The sequence below is a fragment of the Numenius arquata genome, chromosome 3, assembly GCF_964106895.1.
Source record: "Numenius arquata chromosome 3, bNumArq3.hap1.1, whole genome shotgun sequence".
Taxonomy (NCBI): domain Eukaryota; kingdom Metazoa; phylum Chordata; class Aves; order Charadriiformes; family Scolopacidae; genus Numenius; species Numenius arquata.
In genome coordinates, this window is record NC_133578.1 from 77,058,883 (window position 1) to 77,078,169 (window position 19,287).

General features: G+C 68.7%; 1 protein-coding gene across 1 annotated transcript in view; it reads left to right on the plus strand.

Moving 5' to 3' along the window:
- PLEC (plectin) overlaps nt 1–19,287 on the plus strand; it is a 46,853-nt gene that overhangs the window by 18,549 nt on the left and 9,017 nt on the right. Inside the window, exons 8-33 of the mRNA XM_074145496.1 lie at nt 133–299; nt 1,264–1,379; nt 1,481–1,587; nt 1,675–1,794; nt 2,634–2,729; nt 3,272–3,399; nt 4,068–4,161; nt 4,242–4,396; nt 5,051–5,372; nt 5,492–5,569; nt 5,996–6,157; nt 7,749–7,853; nt 8,369–8,464; nt 8,551–8,676; nt 9,180–9,332; nt 9,579–9,733; nt 9,831–9,957; nt 10,049–10,232; nt 10,997–11,154; nt 11,366–11,544; nt 12,199–12,337; nt 12,423–12,779; nt 13,694–13,777; nt 13,888–13,992; nt 14,119–14,217; nt 15,652–19,032. Coding sequence (XP_074001597.1) covers nt 133–299; nt 1,264–1,379; nt 1,481–1,587; nt 1,675–1,794; nt 2,634–2,729; nt 3,272–3,399; nt 4,068–4,161; nt 4,242–4,396; nt 5,051–5,372; nt 5,492–5,569; nt 5,996–6,157; nt 7,749–7,853; nt 8,369–8,464; nt 8,551–8,676; nt 9,180–9,332; nt 9,579–9,733; nt 9,831–9,957; nt 10,049–10,232; nt 10,997–11,154; nt 11,366–11,544; nt 12,199–12,337; nt 12,423–12,779; nt 13,694–13,777; nt 13,888–13,992; nt 14,119–14,217; nt 15,652–19,032 — 6,993 coding nt within the window. The remainder of the gene's footprint in view (nt 1–132; nt 300–1,263; nt 1,380–1,480; nt 1,588–1,674; nt 1,795–2,633; nt 2,730–3,271; nt 3,400–4,067; nt 4,162–4,241; nt 4,397–5,050; nt 5,373–5,491; nt 5,570–5,995; nt 6,158–7,748; nt 7,854–8,368; nt 8,465–8,550; nt 8,677–9,179; nt 9,333–9,578; nt 9,734–9,830; nt 9,958–10,048; nt 10,233–10,996; nt 11,155–11,365; nt 11,545–12,198; nt 12,338–12,422; nt 12,780–13,693; nt 13,778–13,887; nt 13,993–14,118; nt 14,218–15,651; nt 19,033–19,287) is intronic.

The window sequence follows — 19,287 nt, forward strand, 5'->3', positions numbered from 1 at the left end:
ACTGGTGCCACCAGCGGGGCATCATCGGGTCGGGGTGTCACCGGGTCGGGGTGTCACCAGGGGAGGCGATGGCGCAGCCGGCGCGGTGCTTGCCGTGACCGACCGCGGTGCCCTGCGGTTGTGCCCCGGCAGATCTCAGACATCCAGGTGACGGGGCAGTCGGAGGACATGACGGCCAAGGAGAAGCTGCTGCTGTGGTCGCAGCGGATGGTGGAGGACTACCAGGGCCTGCGCTGCGACAACTTCACCACCAGCTGGCGGGACGGACGCCTCTTCAACGCCATCATCCACCGACACAAGTAGGTCCAGGGACCCCCTCCTGGCCACCGCCGGCGCCCCCAGCCCCTCACCGCGGCGCCGGGCCCGCCGTGGCACAACCCTCCCGCCGTGGGGAGAGCAGACTGGGCGTTTGGCGGCGGCGGCGTGCGGTGACGGCCGCGCCGATCCCGGCTGGCACGTGCTCCCCCGACAAGTCGCGGCCCATCGGCCCGTGCCGGCAGCGCCGGCAGCCGCCGTCCCACGCTCCCCGCTCCCCGAACCCTCCGGCCCCGGGGCGGTGGGCGCCGTGCCCGCCGCGGCGTGCCGGGGCGCGGGCGGGCAGGATCCCACGCCTGCGGGGAACGGGAGTACGTGCCGGCACAGGGTGGGGAGAGGCAGCCGTGCCGTGCCGCGCCGCAGTCGGCACCCAGCCGCCATCGCGGCAGGAGCCACACCGAGCCCGGTGCCGCCATGGAGGGGAGCAGGCGGCACCGTGCCGGGAAGCCACCGCGGCGTCGCGGTGCGGGGAGCTCAGCGGGGGTGGTGATGGTCTGCGAGGACTTTCCCCAGCGACTGCCGGTCACCGGCGTCACCGGCGTCACCGGCTCCGTCTACTGCGTCCAGAGCAGCCTCCGGCTCCGGGAGCTGTAGGGACCCCCCGGGCCGGGGGGCTGGGGCTGCTGGTGGGGATGTGGGGACATGGGGGCACCGCCAGACCCGTGGGGACATGGGGACGCTGCCTGGCCTGGGGGGTCTGTGCGTAGGGACGTGGGGACACTGCCCGGCTCCCTGTGCCTGTGGGACTCGGGGGGTCCCGGTGGCGGGGGGTGACAGAGGTGCCGGGGGGACCCACCGTCGCTGGGGTCTCTCCAAACCGGTGCTGCCGGCGTGTGCCGCAAAGCCACGCCGTGGGGCTGGGTGGGCAGTGCCGTGCCCCCTGTGTCCGGCATCCCCTGCGTCCCCTGACCCGTCCCCGCGTCCCCTGACCCGTCCCCCTGCCCGCAGGCCGGGGCTGATCGACATGAACCGCGTCTATCGCCAAAGCAACCTGGAGAACCTGGACCAGGCCTTCACCGTGGCCGAGCGGGACCTGGGGGTGACGCGGCTGCTGGACCCCGAAGGTAGGGACTGGGGGGGATGGCGTTGGGGAGGGGGGTGTCCTGCGATCCCCCGTGTCCCCCCCCGTGTCCCCCCCCTGACCGCCCCCCATTCCTGTGCGCAGATGTGGACGTGCCGCAGCCGGACGAGAAGTCCATCATCACCTACGTCTCCTCGCTCTACGACGCCATGCCCCGCGTCCCCGAGGTGCAGGACGGCGTCAAGGCCAACGTGAGGCTGGGGGCCTGCGGGAGGGGGGTGTGTGCGTGTGTGTGGGGGTGTCCCCCACCCCTGTGTCACACGCTCTGCCCCCCCCAGGAGCTGCAGCTGCGCTGGCAGGAGTACTACGAGGTGGTGACGCTGCTGCTGCAGTGGCTGCGCCATCACACCCTGCTCTTCGAGGAGCGGCGCTTCCCCGGCAGCTTCGAGGAGATCGAGGTGGGACGCGGGGACGGGGTCCGGGAGGGTGCCTGGCACCGGCCCAGGTGGCCACTGGCCCGGCCGTGGGCCGGCCCCCGCCACACGGAAATCCTCCCGCTGCGGGAAACACCGGTGCTGGCTCGCACCGGGCTCGGCGGGGAGTGGGGACACCCGGCACCGGCCGTGGCGCTGCTGCGGTGCCAGCACCGGCTGGGTCCCTGTGGCACGGCCCTGGGGGGCTGCGGGGCAGGGGGGTCGGTGCCAGTGCCGGGGGGCCATGCCACGGCAGAGCCAGGGGGGTCAGTGCCAGTGCCGGGGGGCCATGCCACGGCAGAGCCAGGGGGGTCGGTGCCAGTGCCGGGGGGCCATGCCACGGCAGAGCCAGGGGGGTCAGTGCCAGTGCCGGGGGGCCATGCCACAGCAGAGCCAGGGGGGGCTCGGTGCCGGTGCTGGTGCCGGGGAGCCGTGCCATGGCAGAGCTGGGGTGCCCGGGCAGGGGGGCTGTGCTGTGGCAGAACCAGGGGGGCTCGGTGCTGATGCTGGGGTGCGGTGCCGTGGCAGAGCCGGGGTGCCCGGGCAGGGGGGGGGCCATGCCGTGGCACACCCAGGGTTCCCCAACGGGGGGGGGCCGTGCCGTGGCAGAGCCGGGGTGCCCGGGCAGGGGGGGCTGCTCTGAGTCAGCCATTCCGCGTGAGTCACCGGTGGCAAACCCCAGCTCCCGCCCGGCCCCTTCCTTCCCACGGCTTCTCACGCATGGAAAAATGGGGGGGGGGGGGGGGATTGCCCGAGTGGGGGGTGGCGGTGCCGGGGGAGGGGTGTTCCACGGCTGCTCAAATTAACCCCCCGGCTCCCGGCAGATCCTCTGGCGCCAGTTCCTCAAGTTCAAGGAGACGGAGCTGCCGGCCAAGGAGGCGGACAAGAACCGCTCCAAGGCCATCTTCCAGGCCCTGGAGGTCAGCGGCACCCACTGCCGGGGGGCTGGGGGGGTTCTGGGAGGGTCCTGGGGGGGCTCTGAGTCCCGAGAGGCTGCAGGGTCCCAAGGAGCCAGGGGTTCTGGGGGACTGGTGGGTCCTGAGGGGCTGGGATGCCCCAAGGGTAGTGGCCCTGGGGTCCAGGGTGTCCCAGGGCACTGGGGGGGTCCCGAGGGGCGCTGGGGGGTCTGGGGGTTGCAGGGGTCTGGGGTCCTGGGGCACTGGGGGGTCCTGAGGGGGTGGAGGTCCCGAGGGGCTGGGAGTCCTGGGGTCCTGGGGGGGTTCTAAGAATCTGGGTGTCCCATGGGTCTGGGGGCACTGGGGGGTCCCGGGTGACTGGGGAGTGCCGAGGGGGTCCCGGGTCCCTTGGCACACCCCACCATGTCCCTCCGGTGGGGGGACACCGTCCCATCTCCTCCATCCCGGCCCCACGGAGCGGCCGAGCCGTGGCACCGTGGCTGAGGCTGCCCCCCCCCATCCCGGGGGTCCCTGTGCCGGGCTCTGACACTGTGGGGGGGGCGCAGGGGGCAGTCCAGGCCGGGCAGCTGAAGGTGCCCCCCGGGTACCACCCGCTGGACGTGGAGAAGGAATGGGGGAAGCTGCACGTGGCGGTGCTGGAGCGGGAGAAGCTGCTGCGCACGGAGTTCGAGAGGCGAGTGCCGGGGGGGGGACCTGGCACCCGCTCCCCACCGCGCTGCCAAAACCCCGGGCTGGGCCAGGGTGGGGTGTCCCGGCCCCCCCGTCCCGCGGCGCTGGAACCGCAGGGTGCATGAGTCACTGCCCGCCTCCGGGAAGCCAGCGCGGCCGCCGGCTGCGGCACGGATCGGCACGGCTCAGCACCGAGGGCTCTGCCGCGGGTGGGGGTCTGCTGTGCCAGCGGGGGGGTCCTGCCCCCTGTGCCAGCCGGGGGGGTCATGGGATTCGATTGGGATGAGATGGGGATGAGATGGGGATGGGGATGGGGATGGGGATGGGGATGGGGATGGGGATGAGGATGGGGATGGGATGGGGATAGGAATGGGGATGGGATGGGACGGGATGGGGGTGAGGATGGGGATGGGACAGGATGGGGATGGGGATGGGATGAGGATGGGGATTGGGATGGGGATGAGGATGGGGACGGGATGAGGATGGGGATGGGATGGGACGGGATGGGGGTGAGGATGGGGATGGGATGAGGATGGGATGGGACAGGATGGGGATGGGGATGGGACGGGACGGGATGGGATGGGACGGGATGGGACGGAGGCAGGATGAGGCTGGGACGGCAGCACTGCGGTGGCAGGTCCCGTGCTGACCCGTCCCCGTGTCCCGGCGCAGGCTGGAGCGGCTGCAGCGGGTGGTGACGAAGCTGCAGATGGAGTCGGGGCTCTGCGAGGAGCAGCTCAACCAGGCGGACACCCTGCTCCAGGCGGTGAGCGCCGGCTCCGGCGGGCGGGGGGTGGCGGGGGGTCCCTCTCCGTGCCCCTCACCGTGCCCCGTCCCCGTCCCCAGGACGTGCGGCTGCTGAACGCGGGGAAGCCGGCGCAGAAGGCGGCTGAGGTGGAGCGGGACCTGGACAAGGCGGACGCCATGATCCGGCTGCTCTTCAACGACGTCCAGAGCCTGAAGGACGGGCGGCACCCGCAGGGCGAGCAGATGTACCGCCGGTACGGCCCCACGCTGTCACCCGCACGCTGTCACCCACGTGGTGTCACCCATGGTGTCACCCATGCCAGGCACCGTGGTGCTCGCCTGGTTGCAGGAGCAGCCCATGACCTGTAGCCCCCGTGTCCCCTGTGTCTCCCACGTCCTCTCTGTCCCGTGTGACCCCCATGTGCCCCCCTGCGCCCCCTCCATGTCCCCTCTGCCCCTACATCCCCCACGTCCCCTCTGCCCCCACGTCCCCCATGTCCCCTCTGCCCTCCACGTTCCCCCATGCCTTCCACGTCCCTCTTGTCCCCTATGTCCCCCCATGTCCCCCTTTGCCCCCCACATCCCCCCTGTCCCCCTGGCTCTCCACATCCCCCCATGCACTCCGCATCCCCCTTGCCCCTCATGTCCCCCCATGTCCCTTGTGCCACCCTTGCCCCCCATATCCCCTGGGCCCCCCATGTCCCCTGCACCCCCATGTCCCTTCTGCTCCCCATACCCCTGTGTCCTCCATGTCCCCCTTGCACCCCATGTCCCCCCTGTCCCCCCTGTCCCCCTTGCCCCCATGTCTCCCTGTGTCCCCCTTGCCCCCCATGCCCCCCACATTCCCCTTGCCCCCCAGCCCCCCATGCTCCCCGTACCCCCCGTGCTGACACACCTCCTGCCCGCAGGGTGTACCGGCTGCACGAGCGGCTGGTGGCCATCCGCACCGAGTACAACCTGCGGCTGAAGTCGGGGGTGCCGGCGGCGACGGTGACGCCGGTGACGACGGCAGGGCTGGGGCAGCAGCGTCCGCGGCCGGAGCTGGAGGAGGCCCCGCTGCGGTACCTGCAGGACCTGCTGGGCTGGGTGGAGGAGAACCAGCGGCGGCTGGCGGCGGCCGAGTGGGGCATGGACCTGCCCACCGTGGAGTCCCACCTGGGCGGCCACCGCGGCCTCCACCGCTCCATCGAGGAGTTCCGCGCCAAGATCGAGAGGGCACGCGCCGACGAGGTGAGGTGGCCCCGTCTCCCCAGTGCCACGGGGTGTCCCCATCGCTGCCCCAGCGTCGGGGTCCCCCCCCCCATGGATGGGACAGGGGTTCCCTGCGCTCACGGCATGTCCCCCCCCAGGCACAGCTGGCCCCCGGCCCCCGCGGCGCCTACCGGGAGTGCCTGGGCAAGCTGGACCTGCAGTACGGCAAGCTGCTGGTGAGGCGGGGGGCCAGGGGGGCAGGAGGGGGGGGAACTGTGGGGGGGGGATGTACGGCATGGGGGGATGTGTGGGGAGGAGGATGCAGGGGGAGATATGTGGGGTGGAGGATGCAGGACATGGGGGGACGTGTGGGGAGGGGGATGGAAGATATGGAGGGATGTGTGGGGAGGGAGGTTCAGGACATGGGGGGAGGTGTGGGGCAGAGGATGTTGGGGGGGATGCAGGATGTGGGGAGACGCGTGGGGAAGAGGATGTTGGCGGGCGATGTGTGGGGAGGAGGATGCAGGACATGGGGGGGATGTGTGGGGAGGATGCGGGGTGGGAGACGTGGGACAGAGGATGTGGGGCAGGAGGTGTGTGGGGAGGAGGACGCAGGGGGAGACGTGTGGGGCAGGAGGTCCCACCGCTGTCCCCGTCCCCAGAACTCCTCCAAGGCGCGGCTGCGGCACCTGGAGAGCCTGCAGGGCTACCTGAGCGCGGCCACCAGGGAGCTGCTGTGGCTCAGCCAGAGGGAGGAGGAGGAGGTGACCTTCGACTGGAGCCACCGCAGCCCCAACCTGGCCGCCAAGAAGGACAACTACTCGGTACCCACCGCCCCACCGGCTCCTCCCCTCCCTCTCCCCATCCCTCTCCCTCTCTCTGTCCCCATCCCTGTGTGTGGCTGTCCTGCACCCTCCCTCTCCCCCTCCCTCTCCCCCTCCCTCTCCCCCTCCCTCTCCCCCTCCCTCTCCCTCTCCCTCTCCCTCTCCCTCTCCCCCTCCCTCTCCCCCTCCCTCTCCCCCTCCCTCTCCCCCTCCCTCTCCCTCTCCCTCTCCCTCTCCCTCTCCCCCTCCCTCTCCCCCTCCCTCTCCCTCTCCCTCTCCCCCTCCCTCTCCCCCTCCCTCTCCCTCTCCCTCTCCCTCTCCCTCTCCCTCTCCCTCTCCCTCTCCCTCTCCCTCTCCCTCTCCCTCTCCCCATCCCTCTCCCCCTCCCTCTCCCTCTCCCTCTCCCCCCCATCCCTGCCTGTGGCCATCCTGCACGGTCATATCCCTCCCCGAGCCCCCCCTGCCCCATCCCTCAACCCCCAGCCCTGTCCCCCCACACCCCTACCCCTGCCCCCCCCCCCTTCCCTGTGCCCCCCAACTCCCACCCCAGCGGGTTCCTCTGGGGGGTGCTGGGCCCAACGCACATCCACCCCCCCGGGCATCAGGCACAGACACACGCACAGCCCTGCACACGCGTGTGCACAGACACACGGGCATACAGATGTTCAGGCACATGCCCAGCTGTGCACAGACGCACAGATGTGCACACACACGCATTGCCGTGCACACATGTGCACAGGCACACGGACATGCACAGACACATGCATGTGCACAGACACACGGACATGCAGACACACGCGTGGCTGTGCACACACGCACTGCTGTGCACAAAAACACACGTGCACAGACACACGGCCACGCGCAGACACAGGTACTGCCATGCACACACATGCACAGACACATGCACTGCTGTGCACACACATGTGCATAGACACACAGATGTGCACACGCATGTGCATGGACACACAAGTGCACAGACACACACGTGCACACACACGTGCTGCTGTGCACACACATGCACAGGTGCACAGATACATGCATGTGCAGACACAGACATGCAGACACATGCAGAGCTGTGCACAGACACACGTGACCACACACACACACGTGCGCACACACGTGCACAGACACACAGACGTGCACAGACATGCATGTGTACACACACGCACTGCCATGCACACACATGTGCACAGACGCACAGCCGTGTACACACACGCACTGCCATGCACACACATGTGCACAGACACACAGCCATGCACAGACACGTGGACGTGCAGACACACACAGAGCCGTGCACAGACACACGCATGGCCATGCACACAGAGACACGGCTGTGCACAGACAGACGGATGTGCACAGACTATGGACATACAGATGTGCAGACACACACACAGCTGTGCACATGGACGTGCAGAGACACATGGCCACGCACACACACGTGCACAAACACATGCATGTGCAGACAGACACAGCCGTGCACAGACAGACCCACGGCCGTGCACACAGGCGCGTGGCCCTGGGGGGGGGGGGGGGGGGGGCGGTCCCTCACAGTCCCCCCCCCCACCTCACACTCCCCCCCGTGGTGTCGCAGGGGCTGATGCGGGAGCTGGAGCTGCGGGAGCGCAGGATCAAGGAGCTGCAGAGCTCGGGGGAGCGGCTGCTGCGGGAGGAGCACCCGGCGCGGCAGACCCTGGAGGTGAGGGGGGGGGGGAGCCTGGGGGGGCCAGGGGGCTGGGGGGGGCTGCGGCAACTGCAGGGACCTGCCGGCACCGGGTGCAGGCTGGCACGGGGCTGGTGCGGGTGCCAGTGCTGGTGTTAGTGGTGGGGCTGGTGCTGGTGGCAGTGCAGAGGTGTTGGTGAGAGTGCCAGGGCTGGTGCCGGTGCTGGGATCGGTGCTGGTACCAGTCCTGGTGCCGGTGCCAGTGGGTGGTGGTGGTGGCGGTGCTGGTGGTGGTTCTGGTGCCAGTGCTGGTGCTGGTACTGGTGGTGGTGCTGGTGCTGGTACCAGTCCTGGTGGCAGTGCCAGTGCTGGTGCTGGTGGTGCTGGTACTGGTGGTGGTGTCGGTGCTGGTACCAGTCCTGGTGCCGGTGGTGGTGATGCTGATGCCAGTGCCAGTGGTGGTGGTGCTGGTACTGGTGCTTGTGCTGATGCCGGTGCTGGTGCCATGCCGTGCCGGTGCCGGTGTCGGTGACATCCCCGTGCCGTGCCAGGCGTTCCAGGCGGCGCTGCAGACGCAGTGGAGCTGGATGCTGCAACTCTGCTGCTGCGTGGAGACCCACCTGAAGGAGAACGGCGCCTACTTCCAGGTACGGGGGGGATCTGAGGAGCCCCTGCCTGCCCCCCACAGCCCCCAGCGCCCCGGCTGACACCCCCCCACCAATGTCCCCCCCAGTTCTTTGCGGAGGTGAAGGAGGCGGAGGAGTTCCTGCGCAGGACGGAGGAGACCATGAGGAAGAAGTACAGCTGCGACCGCAGCGTCACCGTCACGCGCCTGGAGGACCTGCTGCAGGACTGCGTGGTGAGGAACCCCCCCAGGAACACCCCCAGCGGGGGGACACCCCCCGGGGTCACCCCCCAACACTACAGCCCCAACACATGACCCCCCCGGCACTGCAGCCCCAGAGTGACCCTCCTGGGGTGACTCCCCCCTGCAACACACAAGCCCCACTGCAGCCCCTGGGTGACCCCCACCACATGCAGCCCCCCGAGATGACACCCCCCCCACTGCAGTGACACCTCCGTCCCCAATGCAGTGACAGCCCCCCCATGCAGACCCCTCTGCAGGAGTCACTGCCTCCACTGACCCCCCCCATAATCCCCCCTCTCTCCTCCGGTGACACCCCCATAATCCCCCTCCCCACTGCAGTGACACCCCGCCCCCCCTGCACCCCGGGGTCCCTGTGGGAATGGGGGTCCCCCATGGATCCCCACCCCACCGTGGGGCTCCCCCCTCCCCGTTGGGACACAGCGGGGGGGATCCCCCTCCCAACTCCCCCCGCTGACCCCCCCTTGTGCCCACAGGAGCAGAAGGACCAGCTGACCGAGTACGCGGGGCAACTGGCCGGGCTGGCCCGTCGGGCCACCACCATCGTCCAGCTGAAGCCCCGCAGCCCCGGCACCCCCCTGCAGGGCCGCCCCCCCCTCCAGGCTGTCTGCGACTACAAGCAAATGGAGGTGAGAGGGGTTGGGGGGGTGGGAGGGGTCCGGGATCCCTCGTCCCCGGTGTGATGCTGTCCTGTGTGTCCCCCAGGAGGGTTTGGGGGTGCTGGGGGGACAGGGGGTCGCTGGGGACCCCCAACCCTGATGTGATGCCATCCTGTCTCCCCCCCAGAGGGGTTTGGGGGTGCTGGGGGGTTCGGGGCATGCTGGGGACCCCCCAGCCCGGTGTGATGCCATCATGTGTCGTCATCCCCCCCCCAGATCACGGTGCACAAGGGGGACACCTGCTCCCTGCTGAGCAACGCCCAGCCCCACAAGTGGAAGGTGCTGAGCGCGGGGGGCAGCGAGGCCATCGTCCCCTCCGTCTGCTTCCTCCTGCCGCCCCCCAACACCGAGGCCATCGACGCCGTGCACCGGTGAGTGATGCTGGAGTGTGTGGGGGGGTCCCGGGCGCTCCCCCTTCTTCTCTGCCCCCCTGACACCAGGGGGGTTTGGGTTCTGGTTCTCCCCCAGGCTGGAGGCCGCTCACCAGCAGCTCCTGGTCCTCTGGCACCAGCTTCACCTGGAGATGCGGACGCTGCTCTCCTGGCAGTACCTCACGCGCCACATCCAGCAGATCCAGGCCTGGTCCCACCTCACGGTACGTCTGTCCCCTCCCCAGTGGCGCCGGCACGGGGGTGTCCCCCTGCAATGGTGGGGGCTGACGGGAGCCTTTTCCCCCCCCTCCCCAGTTCCGCACGATGCCGGCGGAGGAGTGCCGGCAGGTCCTGCGGGGGCTGGAGACCCACTACCAGGCGTTCCTGCGGGACAGCCAGGACTCCCAGAGCTTCCAGCCCGACGACCGCCTGCGCCTGGAGCGCGACTACCAGGCCTGCACCCAAAAATACGAGCTGCTGCTGCGCAGCCAGGAGAAAGGTGAGACCCCCGTCACGGGGGGAGCCACGGACGTGTCCCCAGAGCGGGCCACGAAGATGCTGGGGGGACTGGAGCCCCTCTGCTGGGAGGACAGGCTGAGAGAGTTGGGGGGGTTCAGCCTGGAGAAGAGAAGGCTCCGGGGAGACCTTGGAGCCCCTTCCAGTCCCTAAAGGGGATCCAGGAAAGCTGGGGAGGGACTCTGGATGAGGGAGGGGAGCCATAGGAGGAGGGGGAAGGGTTTTAAGGTGAAAAAGGGGAGATTGAGATGGGATCTGGGGAAGAAGTTCTTTGCTGTGAGGGTGGTGAGAGCCTGGCCCAGGTTGCCCAGAGAAGCTGTGGCTGCCCCATCCCTGGAGGGGTTCAAGGCCAGGTTGGAGGGGGCTTGGAGCAACCTGCTCTGGTGGGAGGTGTCCCTGCCCAGGGCAGGGGGTGGCACTGGAGGGGCTTTAAGGTCCCTTCCAATCCAAACCATTGGGTGACTCCATGGTGGCCCAAGTCAGCCTGTGGCTGTTGTTTTCTGTCTCCCCAACACCCTCGTTGGGTCGGATGGAGCCATCTCAACCAGCTGCACCCACAGTGACCCCCCGGGTGGTCATCCCTTGGGCAGGGCTCTGGGAGATAAAGCTCAGGTTGAGGGGGTGTACACCGTCCCACCCCTGCTCCCCACCACCCCGTGCTCCCTGCGGTGTCCCCTCCGTCCCTGGGGACACAGAGGGGGCGAAGGCAGCGGGTGGGTGCTCACCCTGTTCCCCGTGTCCCCCCAGGAGAGCAGGAGGAGTCCCTGTGCAAGAGCTACATCTCGCAGCTGAAGGACATCCGCCTGCAGCTGGAGAGCTGCGAGACCCGCACCATCCACAAGATCCGCCTGCCCCTCGACAAGGACCCGGCCAAGGAGTGCACCCAGCGCATCTCCGAGCAGCAGGTACCCGCACACGCCTTTGAGGGGGCACCTCGGCACCCAGAACGGGGATGGAGCCCGTCCCACCACCCTGGTGGGCTGTGGACCTGCTCCGGGGTGGGGTGGGGCAGGTCCCGGCTGGTAGAACCCAGTGTTGGGCACGGTGTTAAGTGAGGGACCAGCCATGGGCTGGGCTTGGCCACCAACTGTAGTGAGGACCCTCCTCTCCCCCCAGCAAATCCACCTGGAGCTGGAGGGCATCAAGAAGAACCTGGACAAGGTGAGCGAGAAGACGGAGAAGGTGCTGGCCCAGGCGGAGCCGGATGGCTCGGCCCCCATCCTGCGCTCCGAGCTGGAGGTCACCCTGCAGAAGATGAACCAGGTGTACAGCCTTTCCAGCATCTACCTGGAGAAGTGAGTCACCAGCCCTGCGCCACCCTGGGGTCACCCTGGCATGGCGACATCCGATGGGCCCACCAGGATGGGCCTGGTCTGGCCGGGGGTGGGCTGGTGAGGTCTGGAGGAAGATGGGCAAGGGAAGAGCCATGGATGGCACCTGGACTTGTGTGAGGCCTGTGACACGGTCCCTCAACATCCCGCTCTCTAAATTGGAGAGATTCCCTGAGAACGTCCAAGGCCAGGTTGGAGGGGGCTTGGAGCAACCTGCTCTGGTGGGAGGTGTCCCTGCCCAGGGCAGAGGGTGCCACTGGGGGGGCTTTCAGGTCCCTTCCCACCCAAACCATTCCGTGATTCCAAGAGATGGATTTGAGGGGTGGACTGTTGGGCGGGTGAGGAATCGGTTGGATGGTTGGTTGCGTGGTGGCGTCCAGAGGGTGGTGGTCAACAGCTCAATGTGCAAGACCAGGCTGGACGGGGCTTGGAGCAACCTGGTCTGGTGGGAGGTGTCCCTGCCCAGGGCAGGGGGTGGCACTGGGGGGGCTTTAAGGTCCCTTCCCACCCATACCATTCCATGGTTCGATGACGCTGGCTGTGCTGGCGTGTCCTTCCCTTCCCATCCAACCGCCGCTGCTGCCGGCCCCTGGCTGAGCCTGTCCCCTCTCCCCGTAGGCTGAAGACCATCAACCTGGTGATCCGCAGCACTCAGGGGGCAGAGGAGCTGGTCAAGAAGTACGAGGACCAGCTGAAGGACGTGCAGACTGTGCCGGCTGACCTCAAGGAGCTGGAGGCCAGCAAGGCTGAGCTGAAGGTAATTGCTGTGGTGACCGCGTGCTTGGGGGGGACAGCCGGGGGTGCTGGGGATGGTGTTGATCCCCCCTCTCCGTCCACCACAGCGGCTACGTGCCCAGGCCGAGGGACACCAGCCGTTCTTCACCACGCTGGAGACCGACCTGAGCAAGGCCAAGGAGGTCAATGAGAGGATGGTCCGTGGCCACAGCGAGCGGGACGTGGACCTGGACCGGTACCGGGAGCGTGTCCAGCAGCTGCTGGAGCGCTGGCAAGCCGTGCTGGCCCAGACTGACCTGCGGCAGCGTGAGCTGGACCAGCTGGGCCGCCAGCTGCGGTACTACCGGGAGAGCTGCGACGGGCTGCTCCACTGGATCCAGGACGCCAAGCAGCGGCAGGAGAAGATCCAGGCAGTGCCCATCACCGACAGCCAGACCGTGCGGGAGCAGCTGCTGCAGGAGAAGGTAGGGAAGGGGCGGTGAGGGACCTCATGGGGTTCAACCAGGGCACGTGTAGGGTCCTGCATCTGGGGAGGAACCACCCCATGGACCAGTGGAAGTTTGGAAGGGGTAGTGAGGATCCTCATGAGGTTCAACCAGGGCACCTTCCCCGGGGAGGAACCACCTCATGGACCAGTAGAGGTTTGGGGGTGACCTGCTGGGGAGCAGCTCTGCAGAGAGACACCTTGGAGTCCTGGTGGGCAACAGGATGACAATGAGCCAGCAATGTGTGCTGGCGGCCAGCAAGGCCAGTGGTCTCCTGGGGTGGCCAGCAGGGGGAGGAAGATCATCCTCTCCTGCTCTGCCCACATATGGAGCACTGGGACCAGTTGTGGGCTCCCTCAGTTCCAGAAAGACTGGGAACCGCTGGGGAGAGTCCAGGGGGGCTGCGAGGATGATGAGGGGCTGGAGCATCTCTTGGCTGAGGGACCTGGGGCTGTTCAGCTGGAGAAGAGCAGACTGAGAGGGGACCTCATCGATGCTGATGAACATTTAAAGGGTGGGGGGCAAGAGCATGGGGCCTCTTGCCATCCCCAGTGGTGCCTGGGGACAGGACAAGGGGTGATGGGGACAAACTGGGACATGGAAAATTCCAAAAAAATCAGGGAAAAGGTCTTTCCTGTGAAGGTGCCAGAGAGGGTGTGGAGTCTCCTTCTCTGGAGATCTTCAAACCCCCCCTGGACACATCCAACCTGCTCTGGGTGACCCTGCTATGGGGTGGGACTGGGGGATCTCTAGGGGTCCCCTCCAACCCCTAAAATTCGCTGTGATTCTGTACACGCTGGTGGCAGGGCCAGCGGGGCCAGCGCTCTCGGGCATCCCTGGCCACAGTGGGGTGGCCACGGGGCGGCTGAGCTGACCCCGGCATCTTTCCCCAGAAACTTCTGGAGGAGTGTGAGCGGCACAAGGAGAAGGTGGAGGAGTGCCAGCGCTACGCCAAGCAGTACATCGACGCCATCAAGGTGCGCTCGGGGCAGATGGGGGGGTCGGGGAGGGGCAGAGAGCCCCCAGGGGGCTGTGGGGGGATCGCTGGGGCCGTGGCCAGCGAGCTGAGGACCCCTATCGCCCGCAGGACTACGAGCTGCAGCTGGTGACCTTCAAGGCGCAGGTGGAGCCCATGGCCTCCCCGGCCAAGAAGCCCAAAGTGCAGTCGGCGTCCGACAGCATCATCCAGGAGGTGAGGGGGGGTCCCGGAGGGCGCAGCTCCTCCCTCCCCCAGCAGCAGGGGGGGGCTGCAGCCCCTTGTGCAGGGGTGGGCAGGGGGTGGCGAGCGGCCGGGCCTGACGGTGTCTGTCCCGCGCAGTACGTGGAGCTGCGGACGCGGTACAGCGAGCTGACCACTCTCACCAGCCAGTACATCAAGTTCATCACGGAGACGCTGCGGCGGCTGGAGGAGGAGGAGGTAGGGAGGCGGCGCGCGTGGGGTGGCATGGCAGTGGTGGCGTGATGCCGGGGAGCACGGTTCACGATGACACCCCCCCCCCCCCATCACTAACGCTGGCCCGCGGCCGCTAACCCCGCTCCCGGCCGGGCTCCCCGAGCTGCTGGCTCTGGGCGCAGCGGGTCTCCCAGCCCGAGGGGCTGACACGTAGAGCCGGCTGCCGGCACCGCCGGGCTCTGGCGGGACCGGTGGTGGTAGGAGGCACTTCCCAGATACACGTAGCGCGGTCGGCACCTGCCTTGGCATGAAACGCTGTGCTGGGGCGCCGCGGGGCCGGGGCCCGTGGGTCTTCTCTCTCCGTAACCTCTAACTCTTGGTTTCTGCCTCTGGAAGTCGAGCTGCTTTGCCCGGTGCTTTGTCTTGGGGGATGTGTGTGTTGGTGGGGAATCTAATGGAGGGTAAAATAAACCAGGATGACTCTGGCACCCCTGCACCAGGTACTCACTCTGCGCATGTGTCCCCCCTCTTCCCCACCGCACCCCCTTCCGCCTCACCCCACGGCCGCCAGCAGCCTGCGCTCCCCCCGCTGCCCCCCGCACTCCCCAGCTCTCTGGAGAGCCCCCCACGCTCCTCGCCCTCCGCTGCCGCCGCTCCCGGCCCCTCGCTGCGCCTTTGGGGTGGCACCAGGGGACCCGTCCCCACGGCGCGGGGGTCCTGCTCTCCCCCACACGCGGTGCTGCCCGAGCCCTTGCTCACGGTGCATGCGGCACGAGCGCCCTGCGGCACGGCCACGAGCCATGCACGAGCCACGCTGGCCCTTCGGCAGGTGGAGTGGGCCAGCAAGGCGGGGATTTGGGCCAGCTGTGGCAGCATGGGCCAAAGCTTGGGTTGCTCTCCGCGCCATGGCGGCTTCCCCGGCAGGGAAAGCTCCGCTGGCACCTCCCTCACCACCCTCTGTCCCACTCTCCCCGGTGCTCCGGCTGGGTCGGTTGTTCCCCCGCGGTGATGGCTTCGTGCTGGCCCCTCTGGCTGGGGAGGGGGCTTTGGCAGTGGGCTCGGTGCTGGTGCTCAGGCTGCTCGCGTCCGTCTCCACGGCCTGGGGCTTTGCTGTTGCTCCATCCCTCTCTCTGTGCTCCCTGGGCCATCTCGCTTCCGCTCCGCTGCCTGCGTCCTGTCGCCTGCCCGCTCCGCACCACTCGGGGGGTCGCCTTTCCCCCCCTTGTCTTGCCACGCGTCTTCTGGAAGCTGGCGTCACCGCCTCCAGCCCGTGGGGAGGCCCAGGGAGCCGAAGCCATTCCATGCGCATCTTCCGCCCCCGGAGCGCCCCGCTCTCTCGGTGGCACGTGGCTGTGGCCGGCGTCGACGCCGGGGCTCGGTCGCATCCCTTGTGATTTCTCTCTTCTCTCCCCCCTCTCTCTCTCTCTTTGTTTTCTCTGCACCCTCTTCCCCCTCCAGAAAGCCGCCGAGAAGCTGAAGGAGGAGGAGAGGCAGCGGCTGGCGGAGGTGGAGGCCCAGCTGGAGAAGCAGCGGCAGTTGGCCGAGGCCCACGCCAAAGCCAAGGCGCAGGCGGAGGCGGAGGCGCAGGAGCTGCAGCTCCGCATGCAGGAGGAGGTCACCCGGCGGGAGGCGGTGGCCGTGGACGCCGAGCAGCAGAAGCAGAACATCCAGCAGGAGCTGCTGCAGCTGCGGCAGAACTCCGACCACCAGATCAAGTCCAAGGTCAAGCTGATCGAGGAGGCCGAGTACAACCGCAAGAAGGTGGAGGAGGAGATCCGCCTCATCCGCCTGCAGCTGGAAAGCACGGAGAAGCAGCGGGCGGGCGCCGAGACGGAGCTGCAGGAGCTGCGGGTGCGGGCCGAGGACGCCGAGCAGCAGAAGCGGCAGGCGCAGGAGGAGGCCGAGCGCCTGCGCCGGCAGGTGAAGGAGGAGAGCCAGAAGAAGCGGGAGGCAGAGGAGGAGCTGAAGCGCAAGGTGCAGGCGGAGCGGGAGGCCTCGCGGGAGAAGCAGAAGGCGGCGGCCGACCTGGAGGAGCTGCGGCTGCAGGCGGAGGAGGCCGAGCGGCGCATGCGGCAGGCGGAGGCCGAGAAGGAGCGGCAGATCCAGGTGGCCCAGGAGGTGGCCCAGCGCAGCGCCGAGGCCGAGCTGCAGAGCAAGCGGCTCTCCTTCGCTGAGAAGACGGCGCAGCTGGAGCTGTCGCTGCAGCAGGAGCACATGGCGGTGGCCCAGCTGCAGGAGGAGGCCGAGCAGCTGAAGAGGCAGCAACAGGAGGCCGAGCAGTCGCGGGAGGAGGCGGAGAAGGAGCTGGAGCGCTGGCGGCAGAAGGCCAACGAGGCGCTGCGGCTGCGGCTGCAGGCGGAGGAGGTGGCCCACCAAAAGGCGCTGGCGCAGGAGGAAGCCGAGAAGCAGAAGGAGGACGCGGAGCGGGAGGCCCGCAAGCGGGCGAAGGCGGAGGAGGCCGCCCTGCGGCAGAAGGAGCTGGCGGAGGAGGAGCTGGAGAAGCAGCGGGAGCTGGCGGAGGGCACGGCCCAGCAGAGGCTGGCGGCCGAGCAGGAGCTGATCCGGCTGAAGGCGGAGATGGAGAACGGGGAGCAGCAGCGCTTGCTGCTGGAGGAGGAGCAGTCCCGGCTGAAGGAGGAGGTGAGCCAGGCCATCCAGAAGAGGAAGGAGCTGGAGGACGAGCTGGCCAAGCTGCGGGCCGAGATGGAGGTGCTGCTGGAGAGCAAGGCCAGGACGGAGGAGGAGTCGCGCTCCACCAGCGAGAAGTCCAAGCAGCGGCTGGAGGCGGAGGCCAGCAAGCTGCGGGAGCTGGCCGAGGAGGCTGCCCGGCTGCGGGCCCTCTCCGAGGAGGCCAAGAGGCAGCGGCAGCTGGCAGAGGAGGAGGCCGGCCGGCAGCGGGCCGAGGCCGAGCGCATCCTGAAGGAGAAGCTGTCGGCCATCAACGAGGCCTCGCGGCTGAAGGCGGAGGCGGAGATCGCCCTGAAGGAGAAGGAGGCGGAGAACGAGCGGCTGCGGCGGCTGGCAGAGGACGAGGCCTACCAGCGCAAGCTGCTGGAGGAGCAGGCGGCCCAGCACAAGCAGGACATCGAGGAGAAGATCGCCCTGCTGAAGCGCTCCTCGGAGAGCGAGCTGGAGCGGCAGAAGGGGCTGGTGGAGGACACCCTGCGGCAGCGGCGGCAGGTGGAGGAGGAGATCCGCGCCCTCAAGGCCAGCTTCGAGAAGGCCTCGGCCGGCAAGAGCGAGCTGGAGCGGGAGCTGAGCCGCATCCGCGGGGAGGCGGAGGAGGTGCAGCGCAGCCGGGAGCAGGCCGAGCGGGAGGCCGGCCGGCAGCGGGCCCTGGCGCTGGAGGAGGAGGCCCGACGGCGGGAGGCGGAGGAGAAGGTGCAGGCCATCCTGGCGGCCGAGGAGGAGGCCGGGCGGCAGCGGCGGCTGGCCCTGGAGGAGGTGGAGCGGCTGAAGGCCATGGTGGAGGAGGCCCGGCGGCAGAAGGAGCTGGCGGAGCGGGAGTCGGAGCGGCAGATCCAGCTGGCGCGGGAGGCGGCGCAGAAGCGGCTGGCGGCGGAGGAGAAGGCTCACCTGGCCGCCGTGCAGCAGAAGGAGCAGGAGCTTCTGCAGACGCGGCAGCAGGAGCAGAGCCTGGTGGAGCGGCTGCGGGAGGAGGCCGAGCGGGCCCGGCGGGCGGCCGAGGAAGCCGAGTTCGCCCGCAGCAAGGCGGAGCAGGAGGCCGGCCTCTCCCGGCAGCGGGTGGAGGAGGCCGAGCGGCTGAAACAGCGGGCGGAGGAGGAGGCGCAGGCCCAGGCGCAGGCCCAGGCAGACGCGGAGAAGCTGCGGAAGGAGGCCGAGCTGGAGGCGGCCAAGCGGGCACAGGCGGAGCAGGCGGCCCTGCGGCAGAAGCAGCTGGCGGATGCCGAGATGGAGAAGCACAAGAAGTTCGCCGAGCAGACCCTGCGGCAGAAGGCGCAGGTGGAGCAGGAGCTGACCAAGGTGAAGCTGCAGCTGGACGAGACGGACCACCAGAAGGGCATCCTGGACGAGGAGCTGCAGCGGCTGAAGGAGGAGGTGACGGACGCCGTCCGGCAGAAGGCCCAGGTGGAGGAGGAGCTCTTCAAGGTGCGGGTGCAGATGGAGGAGCTGGCAAAACTGAAGAGCCGGATCGAGGAGGAGAACAAGGTGCTGATCCTCAAGGACAAGGACAACACGCAGAAGTTCCTGGCGGAGGAGGCCGAGAAGATGAAGCAGGTGGCGGAGGAGGTGGCCCGGCTCAGCGTGGAGGCCCAGGAGGCCGCCCGCCTGCGCAAGCTGGCTGAGGACGACCTGGCACAGCAGCGGGTGCTGGCAGAGAAGATGCTGAAGGAGAAGATGCAGGCAGTGCAGGAGGCCACACGGCTGAAGGCGGAGGCAGAGATGCTGCAGAAGCAGAAGGACCTGGCGCAGGAGCACGCCAAGCGGCTGCAGGAGGACAAGGAGCAGATGCAGCAGCGCCTGGCCGAGGAGACCGAGGGCTTCCAGAAGACCCTGGAGGCTGAGCGCCGGCGGCAGCTGGAGATCACGGCCGAGGCCGAGCGCCTCAAGCTGCACGTGGCGGAGATGAGCATGGCCCAGGCCAAGGCTGAGGAGGAAGCCAAGCGGTTCAAGAAGCAGGCGGAGGAGATCAGCGGCAGGCTGCACGAGACCGAGCTGGCCACTCAGGAGAAGATGACGCTGGTGCACACCCTGGAGATCCAGCGGCACCAGAGCGACCAGGACGCCGAGAAGCTGCGGAAGGCCATCGCCGACCTGGAGCAGGAGAAGGAGAAGCTGAAGCAGGAGGCGGCGTTGCTGCAGCAGAAGGCGGAGGAGGTACTGGGCTTGGTGGTGGTGGTGGTGGCCTTCCCTCTCCCCAGCAGCCCCACGCCGTGTCCTGGCACAGCCGGCGTGCGGGTAGCTGGCCGGGCTCTGGGAGGACCCGGTGTCTGTCCCCCCCCCTGCCAGGGGTGACGGCGAGTGGCTGGTTGTGGGGCAGGACCCCCACGTGGGGGTCAAGGAGGTGCAGCCAGACAAACCCAGCGGGAAGGTGTCGGAGCGAGACCTCCCATCCCCTGCCCTCTCCTGCTG